A 10,477-nucleotide genomic window follows, 5' to 3' on the forward strand; every position below is an offset into this window, starting at 1 on the left:
GCTGAATATTGATGAAGCGATTCGTCCAAAAAACCCCCAAACGCAAACTTGTATTGGAGGATAAAACCCTAATGGTTTTATTCAAGAAAGAACCTGCCAAGACTTCAACTCGAACCCGATTCTTAAATCGCAACGTCGAACCTTATCACCTTCAAGTTATCACTAATCACATCAAAAGTTATTGTGTGCAGTTGATGTATTGTGGACTGTTGAAGATGAAGATGATGAATCTTTGACAACTTTTTCACTCTTTCTTGTTTCCTTGAACACTTGAACTCAAAATAGCAAATGTTAGTTAATAGAAGTGTTTTGACTTCTATATATAGTAACAGACAAAATCCAACAGACATAACAGTATTTCAAAAATTTGAAATAACTCAGAAAACTGAGATTGCGCGCGAGCGGTCGACCATAGGTCGGCGTGTGCTGACCCGTGGGGCATGCGTCGACCCTATGCATCGACTCAAACGATTCATGCGCTGACCCGTGGATAGCATCATTTTGCCATGCGCCAACGTGTGGTCGACTCAGGGGGTTTATGCGCCGACCCGTGAGCTGTGCGCTGACCCTATGCGTCGACGCATGCAGCTTTGCGCTGACTCCCTTTAGTTTAGGCAGAGCTTTGCGCTGACCCGTGAGCTTTGAGCTGACCCCTATGGTCGACTCAAAGCATTCAAATCTGCAGAGAAACTGTGATTAGTGATTCTTTATGTATTTAGTCATGATCACACTTTGTCTACATGTTTTTAATGATTACGGTAGATTTAGAATGACGTGGAAAAGGATATTGTGGGTAATGTGTTGCATTTGTTCGTAGATGTGCATGATGGTCTTTTGTCATCATCGAAACTTGATATCGTATGTTGTATGACACTTTGTCTTTACAAAATTGTGAAATGTGCATGGTGATTCTTTTGGTGAACCTTTTGGTGATAATGCATATTATTGAGTGTCATGCATCATGGTGTATGAACTTAGGTCTACTTTTGGTGTGATTTGATCCTTTGGTGGGGATTCAGGAGAAAGTAGTCAGTTTCAGATGGGAACCAGTGAAGCATTATATATGGTGATGATAACAATTTGGTGTGCTCTGGTCCTATGATGGGGATTCAGAAGCGAGAAAAACATGAGTGTTCATAAATGGTACCGCATGCATAATGAGTTCGTTGTGGATTATATTTCATACATAATTGCATATGTAGTTAATTGTTCATGATGTTGTCTATTGATTGTGAATATGTGCAAGTTGATATGAGTGATTTTGAGAGTATGTTTTTGTTGATTGTGTCATGAATGTGTGCTTGTTATATATTCTTTACCTTAGCATCCCTTACATTGTTTATATTGATTGTTGTTTCTCAACCCCTTTGCTTCATGTTATCCACCATGGACATGTTACAGATACTCAAGAGTGATCCTTGTTGATGTGTGTTGAAAGGTGGCTTGCTGGAGCTACTCTTCGCTTTTATTTCATTCACTTTATAATACATCAGTGGTTTACCCCTCTAATTGTTTAACATCGAGGATGGGATTTATTATGTTTTTGAAGTTGATGTTGTTTTTGTTGTTTTGGAGTTTATAAATGACTTATGAAATTGTGTTGAAAAAAATGTTCTTCTGCTGTGTAGTTTCAAATTATTTTGATGTGTTTCGAAGGATTGTTGGTCGTGACACCTTGAATTGTCGTTTAATTCTTTATTTATAAGTTTCGGGGTTTAGTGTGTTGCATAGTGGTATCAAAGTCTGGTTGGTCAGTCCGACCATGTTTTGTAATGTTGTCTAGACCCTAGTATGCAACATGTGTGTGTATACTATCGATGCATTGTTTTTTTCCAACATATGTTTGATGGTGTGCATAATGGCTAGAAGAAACAATTGCGCTATTGTTGATGTTTTATAGTCAGTGGCTTAGGCGCTGCACGAATAGTAGAATCAGACAAGTGATAAGTTCTGTGGCTTGGGGAAATTTTAGAGGAATAATTCGCCAACGTTCAAGGGCAAATATGATTCTGAGATTGCTCAGGTGTGGCTAAGATAAATGGAGAAGATTTTCAGAGTGATGGCATATGTCGAGGAACAAAAAGTATTGTTTAGGACTCACATATCTTTTGAGGAAGATAAGGAATGGTGGGATAATGCGCGCCAAAGACTGGAAGTTGTTGGTGCTGAGATCACCTGGGTTGTGTTTTAAGTGTAATTCCTAAAGAATTACTTTTCTGAGGATGTGTAGCAAGAAGGAAATTGGATTCCTTGAACTTAAGCAAGGAAACATGACGATTGTTGAGTATTCCGCCAAGATTGAGGAATTAGTGAAGTTATGCCCTCACTATAATGGTGCAGCTGTGAGAGGGTCGATGTGCATTAAGTTTGAGAATGGATTACGCCCTGAGATTAAGCAAGGTATTGTCTATCAGAATATTTGCAGGTTTCCTACTCTACTGAATAAGTGTAGGATTTATGATGAGGACTGCAGGGCTCGTTCCGCTCACTACAAGAGCATTAGTGAGAGGAAGGGAAATAATTAGTATACGGGGAGCCATACATTGCTCCAGCTGACAGAGGGAAGCAAAGAGCTACATATGATAAAAAGTCAAGTGGGGGAGAGACTCATACTTCTGTCAAGTGCTTTAAGTGTGGCGAGTTGGGACACCATGCTAATGAGTGCAAGAGTAATGTTATGAGTTGTTTCAAATGTGGAAAAACGGGTCACCGTGTTACAGATTGCAAGAGTGTTAGGATGACTTGTTATAACTTCGGTGAACAGGGTCATATCAATACTAATTGTTAGAAGCTGAAGAAGGCACAACTGGAGGGAAAGTCTTTGCTCTATCAGGATCACAAACTACTAGTACTGACCATTTGGTTCGAGGTATGTGTTCTATAGATAGTATTCCATTGATTACTATTATTGACACGGGTGCAACACATTCGTTTATTTTGCTTGATTGTGCTGAGAGGTTGGGTTTAAAATTGTCTTCTATGGATAAGAATATGATTATTGATGCCTCGATTCTAGGTCTGGTAACCACTTCGTGGGTTTGTCTGAATTGTATACTTACTATTTTTGGTAAGAGTTTTGGTATGGATTGAGTATGTATACCTTTGAGAAATTTCGATGTTATCCATGGAATGAACAGGTTAGAGTTCAACCATGTTCATATCAACTGTAACGACAAGACAATGTTATTTCCAGAGTTTGATGCAAGTGATTAGTTGTTTGTGTCTGCTACGCAAGTGGGTGAGCTTGTGCAATATGAGGTCAAGGTGTTTATGATATTAGCTTTTATGAAGGTTGGGAGTAAAGCTGTGATTGTTTAATTGCCTATGGTGTGCAATTTTCCAGAAGTGTTTCCAAATGATATCAGTGATTTTCCGTCGGAGCGTGAAGTTGAGTTTACTACACACTTAGTACCTGGTACTAGTCCTGTATCGAGGGCTCATTATATAATTTCTACTTTAGATTTAAGTTAACTAAATAAGAAATTGGAAGATCTGCTTGAGAAGAAGTTTGTTCGGACGAGTGTTTCATTGTGGGGTGCGTCGACGTTATTAGTAAAGAAGAAAAATGGTAGTATGAGACTATGTATTGACTACCGACAACTGAATAATGTAACTATCAATAACAAGTATCACTTTCGATGATTGATGATTTGATGGATCAATTGGTATGTTATTGTGTGTTTAGCAAGATCGATTTGCATTCGGGTTATCATCAGATCTGTGTGAAGTCTGAAGATATTCTGAAGACTACTTTCAGAACGAGGTACAGTCACTACGAGTATTCAGTGTTGTCGTTTGGAGTGTCTAATGCGCCTGAAGTGTTCATGGAGTACATGAATATAATATTCCATCCGTATTTAGATCAGTATGTGGTTGTGTTCATTGATGACATCTTGATATATTCCAAGTATGATGAAGAAAATGTGGAGCATCTAAGAGTTGTATTGCAAAATTTGAAAGATAAGCAGTTATATGTGAAGTTGTCCAAGTGCGAGTTCTGGTTACGAGAAGTGAGTTTCTTCGGTCATGTGATTTTTAGTGGTGGTATAGTTGTGGTTTCGTCGAAGATAGATGTCGTGTTGCAATGAGAGACTCTGAAGTCTGTTACGAAAATTAAAAAATTTCTTTGGTTAGACGGCTACTACTGGAAGTTCATTGAAGGTTTTTCAAAGCTAGAGTTGTGTTTAAATCAGTTGACTCAAAAGGGTCAAGCCTATGTTTGGGATGTGCATTGAGAAAATAGTTTCCAAGAACTCAAGAAGAAGTTGACGTCTGCTCCAATTTTGATTTTTCTGAATCCAAGTGAGTCATTTGTTGTGTATTTTGATGCTTCGAAGACGGGTCTAGGTGGTTTGCTGGTGCATAATTATCAGGTTGTGGCTTACACCTCTAGACAGTTGAGTGCCCATGACAGGAATTACCCAATGCATGACCTAGAATTAGCAGTAGTGGTATTTGTGGTGAAGATTTAGAGACATTATCTGTTTGGCTCTAGATTCGAGGTGTTCACTGATCACAAGAGTTTGAAGTACCTATTCAATCATAAATAATTGAATATGAGGCAGCAAAGATGGCTCAAATTCTTGAAAGATTATGATTTTAGCTTGAGTTACCATCCGGGTAAAGCTAATGTTCTCGCTGATACATTGAGTAGAAAGTCTTTGGATATGTCGATGTTGATGGTTAGAGAGTTAAAGTTGATTGAGCAATTCAGAGACATGAGTTTGGTATGTGAAGAGATTCCTAATAGTGTGAAGTATGATATGTTGAAGTTGACTAGTGGTATCCTTGAAGAGATCATAGAAGGTCAAAAGATTTACGTGGGATTGGTTGACCGACTTATATTAATCAATCAAGGTAAGAATGATGACTGCATAATTGATGAGAAGACCGTGATGAAGTTTAGAGGCAGAGTTTGTGTACCAGATGTACTTGAACTTAAGAAGAGTATTTTTGAGAAGAGTCCTATAAGTGAATTGAGTATTTATTCTGGTGCTACTAAGATGGATTAAGACTTGAAGAAATTGTTTTGGTGGCAAAGAATGAAGAATGAAGTAGTTGAGTTTGTGTATACTTATTTGACTTGTCATAAGTCGGCGATTGAACATCAAAAGTCATTGGTCTGATGCAACCATTGAGTATTCCTAAGTGGAAATGGGATAGCATTTCCATGGATTTTTTGACAAGTTTGCCGAGGACAGCGAATGAATGTGATTTCATTTGGGTGATTGTTGATAGGCTGACTAAATCGGCTCATTTTGATGCATAACAATTAGAGTTGTCAAAATGGGCTACCTGATCCTAAACGGGTTGACCTTGACGGGCCTTGGGCTTTTTAGGATTGGGCTGAAAAAGCCTAGTTGTAATATATACTCGATAATTACTACTCAAACCTGACCCTAGATAGGTTTCCGGCTATCTGACCCTGAATGGGACTTTTTAAAATAAAAAATTAAAATAAATACCTAAAAATATTTATTATAAATAAAATTAAAAATTATATTCTTTAAACATAATGTATTTTTAAGTATTATATTATCTTTTATAAATATTATAATGTGTGTTTCAATACAACACATTTTTAAATTATATAAAATAATACTCGAATATTTAATCTAGGAGAGAAACTAACAGAGTATGAGAAAATAATATTTATTATATTAATGCATAAGATTTAAAAAAGAAAGATTAAATATAATAGAGATAAAATTTAGTAAGTGAACAAAATCAATATGTTATTTTAAAATAAGAAAATATTAATATTAATATTTAAAAAAAAATTATAACAGGATACACACAGGCCATACGGACTAACACTAATAAATAACAGATTTTTTAAAACTGAGATAAAACCTCAAAAATATGAACTCCAATCATAAAATTCGAACCCTATAATTTTTGGAACCTGGTCGGACCCGTGTATATGGAGCAACCCTATTTTTAGAGCTCTAATAACAATAAATGACTCATTCTTAAATATATAGAGAAGAAGAAAATAAATAAAAATATGAATAAAAAATATATATAAAATAAATAGAAAAATAATCTGAATGAACCAAAACGACATCGTTTCTTGACAGTGTTCCAAATTATTTCAAGGTACACAAACCCTTTTTTTACTTCCTTTGCAAGCAGAAAATTATTCTAATCTCATCAGTAGCGAACACTTAAAGGATCATCGTAGTTTTCATTCCCCCAATACCTGGTAAGCACCTTCTTCTTCGAGTCACTACTTCTATGAAAAAGAATTGTTAATTTGACAAACCTTATTTCCGTTTACCGAATTAGGGTTTTTATTTTTCTTCATTCTCCTTACAAATTTATGCGCTTTTGGATTTGAATTAGTTACAGATTCAGATTTACATATGGCGACCGAAACGAAGGCTGTTACCGAGGATGTCAAGATCGATCTCTTCGAAGACGACGATGAGTTCGAAGAGTTTGAAATCAATGAAGGTATAACTCACTAATCTCATTCTTTTGCTGATGCCATTATCGTCGCTTATGTTTTAGGTTTACATGTGTTTTTGTTGTTTCTTCTGATTATTAGTCAAATGTTGATTATGACCTATTGCTAGATTTGATGTTAAGAGTTTTTTATTCATGGAAGAAGTCGGTTGTTTGATCAATTAGGGATTTCATCGTGTATTGTTGCAAATTTGAGTGAGACTCTTTGTGTGGTTGCAATCTAATTAATCACTATGGGTAACAACTTTCTTCTAAAACCCTGATATTATATGCAATTTTTTCTATGCAATGTTGGTAGTTAATTTGTTAGGGGGAAATTTTATTCCTTTTGTTAATCGATACTGCACCTCACCACTTTCTGTGTTGTCAATAGTGTAGCCGTTGGTAGGGTTTAGCGCTTTTGGCCTGTGAGCTGCCATCAACCATAGCGGTTATAGTGGCCTCTAATTGTGGCTCCAAACCGCTGATGCAAGTCCTAATAGGGTTTAAGGGTGAAATTCCTCAAAGCCTTTTTTTAAACTGTCTTTGCTCACAAACAATCAATAGGTTCTTCCTATTTTTTCTTCAGTTCTGATATGCTTTTCTTCTCTGTTTAAGTTTTATTGCTATATACATTAGGTTTTTTTATTATTAAATATGAAAGTCTCTTTAATTTTTCTATTTGAGTATTTATGTTTACTTTGCACACTTGTTTTTTAGTCTTTGCAATAGTGGCTATCTGCTATCTGGTATAGTATTTTAGGGGGTCAGTGCTTTGCAACACTATATGGGATTAACAACATAGCTCTAAATGTGAAGGTCACTTTAATTTTTTTCTATTTTTCTATTTTTTAATATTTATGTTTACTTTGCACATTGGTTTTTACTCTTTGCAATAGCGGCTATTCCGCTATCCGCTAATGTATTTTAGGAGGTTAGTGCTTTGCAACGCTATCTCTGATTAAGATTAACAACATAGCTCTATTCAAATATATAAGATCTATTTTAAATATAAATATCTACTATTAAATCATATATACTTAAGAATGTCTGAATTGTCCGAAATTGTGTATGTATAATTGTCAAGCTGTGTTATCAAATATCAGCCATGGCGACCCTATGGCGGACGTCTGATATTGTGGGTTTTTCTGCCATAATCCGCTATAATGGGTTTGTGGCTGGTATGGCAGGATTTTGGCTCTCCGCCATAGACAACACTGACTTCAAGATAATATAATATGATGCAATGGTTAGATTGGTTAAATTCGCTTTGTATGCAGAGTTATTGAATATGTAAATTTGCTATTTTCTATATTTCACACCTGGTGTCAATGGACCCTCTCACACACACGCACAAACGTCAAGTCAAACTTTTATATCTCTTCTCATGGGTTTCTCATTAGGCATGAACACTTTTAGGGTTCAGATAATAGGTTTCGTAGTTTGCTTGGATCATATTTAGTCTTATTTTCAGTTGCCAATAATGGCATTTGCGAGTATTTTTGTGTATACTGCCTATCCAACTTCGTTTGCTTGAAAACTTGAAATTTGGGGGTTTTGAATTCACACTCGCATTCTAATGTTTCGTTTTGCACTTTATTGTTTTACAACTTACAGAGTGGGATGACAAGGAGGAAGGTAAAGAAATAGCTCAACAGTGGGAGGATGATTGGGATGATGATGATGTTAGTGACGATTTCTCAGTTCAGCTGAGAAGGGAGCTCGAGAGCACTACAGAGAAGAATTAAACCACCTGCTGGCTATTATTGTTTGATATAACATGTGTAATGAATGAGTTGCAACTTAGGTATTTGAGGTGTTTACTTACCTACATAAGAACTTAAACTATGATGTGTTAGGAAGGAAATGTGAGTAAGAAGAACAGAACACGAGGACATAATTCACATGTTATTTCTTTTAAACATCTTCATAGAAGTTATTGTGTACTTGTTTTTGTTTTTCAATTATGTTCTGTGATTCTATAGAATTTGTTGGCATCTGGCTTTACAAACTCTGCTTTTCACACTATTGTTGTTTTACATGGGCTTAAATTTGTAATGTTTGAGTTTTGGAGTTGATATCTTATTATGTGTTTCATTTTCGGCGGATTGAGCTATTGGTCGAACAGTTTGCCTTTAGCCAAAAGCAAATTTGCATGCAGGTTTAAATTGTCAAATAGTACGTCATGTTGATAAAAATAATGCTATGAACACACTTTCTAACAAACTTCTTGACACTAGATTAAGTGATTGAAATTTCTATAGGTCTCACCAAATTATGTGGATTCTATATAAATATGGTGGGATTCATATGAATTTTAACTGTGTTTTAAACAATGTGTTACTAGCACTTTTCTTATTGACAAAATATCTTAACTCTGTAGATATTTTCTTGCTTTATTGAGTTAAGCTTGAAATTGTTGGTGAGAAATACTGTCATAATATTTGATTGCTTACCTAGTATATTTGTTAAGATCCTCAATCTTAATCTTGTTGGATGTGACTTTTCTAAACTCCAATTGCCTACTAGAACTCGATTGTTTTAATGAAATTGCCAATGAATTTCTCATTGTGTTTTGGTATCCTGTGAATTAAAATAAAACTAACGGAAAATAGTAATACACTCCTAATGCCAGGCTACGATTTTCAATCATGAGTCTCAAATAAAAAGATTTAGTTCCAAGGATTTGAAACTGAATTTGCTCCTTTGTGTAAAAGTCAAACAATTGATTGTAAATGATTAATTTGGATGAGTTCATTGATTAAATGCCCACATTCATTTCTTAAGATTTTCGTTAATAACTCATCTTTTCTTTCTCTGCTAATAATTTTAACTTCACCACTGCTGCATGGTTAACCATATGCTAGTTACTAGTCAAAATTTTCTACCAAACATTGGAGGCGTACTAAGTATAACCACAACAAAACGATCAAGATAAATCACATGGCTTGAAACAGACAACAATAAATTTGGCCATTCACCAAGTCGAAAAGACAGAAACAAGTGTACTACTTTTGTAGTGGTTCCTATTATTTCAACTAAAAACCTGTCAACAACACCCCCAGCAATTTGAATGGATAAGCTTTTCACAACCAACCACAGAGAGAATGATGTTTGACCCTTTCTACATTTGGCATGAAACTAAATCGATTCTTCTACCACTGCAATTAGTACAACAGTAACTCAATAAAACAGAATCACAAAAATATTTACCAATCTTACCAAAGGTAATAATAGAAAAACTTGCAAAACATTACACCTGAGGATTTCAACAAAACAGAATCTCTACGGCATTTCAATTTCTACAATATCAGAATCAGAAACAGCACTTTCTTCTCTCAGAACTACTCTTGAATGAACCCATGTTCTACAAATCGGACAAAACGGTTTCTTGAGAATCCACAAGTCTATACACTGAACATGAAAACTGTGTCTGCAATTAGGCAACAACCTACAAGCATCACCAACGTTAAAACTCTCCAAACAAACAGCACAGTCGACAACGTTGCTGTTATTGTTGTTGCTGTTTCCTCTCTCTTGTTCCACATAATCAAAGCAAGGAAGATTCTTCAAGTCACCAATATTGTCACCAAACATTCCTTTTGTTGTTCTGCTAGTACTACTCTGGACTTGAATGTCTGCACTATTATTATCCCTTGTAAAAGCTCTACCAACTATGCAGAAATGGATAGAAACCAGAATAGCAATCCCAACGAATAAGATTATCAAAGAAATGACAATTTCCATTACCATAGTTTTCAGTGTAATTTAGTTTCAGGTGGTGAAAAAACTAAGACAAGGTTCAAACATACTTATGATACAATTTGTTTGTTCCTCAATGACAACACGACAATATAGAAGCTCAATCACATATTTGTAGTAGCTACGGCAATCTACCTGGCTGTTCTTATTGTCACTTATTTGTTTTTAATTATTATTTTTAATAAGAAAAATACAAAGAAAGCTTAAAGCTTTGCTTTTATGATTGAGTTGTTATATAAACATTTAATTTTTTGTCACTTTAAAAAAT

At 35.3% G+C, this 10,477-nt stretch overlaps 2 protein-coding genes across 3 annotated transcripts; one reads left to right on the top strand and one right to left on the bottom strand.

Annotated features, from left to right (window-relative positions):
• Positions 1 to 6,041: 6,041 nt before the first annotated feature.
• LOC127083610 (protein DSS1 HOMOLOG ON CHROMOSOME V) lies at positions 6,042 to 8,411 on the top strand. Of its 2 annotated transcripts, none has more exons than XM_051023925.1 (3): positions 6,042 to 6,205; positions 6,346 to 6,456; positions 8,065 to 8,411. In XM_051023925.1, the coding sequence occupies exons 2-3, from the start codon at positions 6,366 to 6,368 to the stop codon at positions 8,193 to 8,195; spliced, it is 222 nt and encodes a 73-aa protein (XP_050879882.1). In that variant the 5' UTR covers positions 6,042 to 6,205; positions 6,346 to 6,365; the 3' UTR covers positions 8,196 to 8,411. The 2 variants fall into 2 exon arrangements, with proteins under 2 accessions (XP_050879882.1, XP_050879883.1); XM_051023926.1 differs by having other exon boundaries at positions 6,043 to 6,205; positions 6,352 to 6,456.
• Positions 8,412 to 9,391: 980 nt separating this feature from the next.
• On the bottom strand, positions 9,392 to 10,425 carry LOC127083609 (E3 ubiquitin-protein ligase ATL4). Its single transcript, XM_051023924.1, has one exon. The coding sequence runs from the start codon at positions 10,198 to 10,200 to the stop codon at positions 9,733 to 9,735; it is 468 nt and encodes a 155-aa protein (XP_050879881.1). The 5' UTR covers positions 10,201 to 10,425; the 3' UTR covers positions 9,392 to 9,732.
• Between the last annotated feature and the right edge of the window lie 52 nt (positions 10,426 to 10,477).

The sequence above is a fragment of the Lathyrus oleraceus genome, chromosome 5, assembly GCF_024323335.1.
Source record: "Lathyrus oleraceus cultivar Zhongwan6 chromosome 5, CAAS_Psat_ZW6_1.0, whole genome shotgun sequence".
In the NCBI taxonomy this organism is placed as follows: domain Eukaryota; kingdom Viridiplantae; phylum Streptophyta; class Magnoliopsida; order Fabales; family Fabaceae; genus Lathyrus; species Lathyrus oleraceus.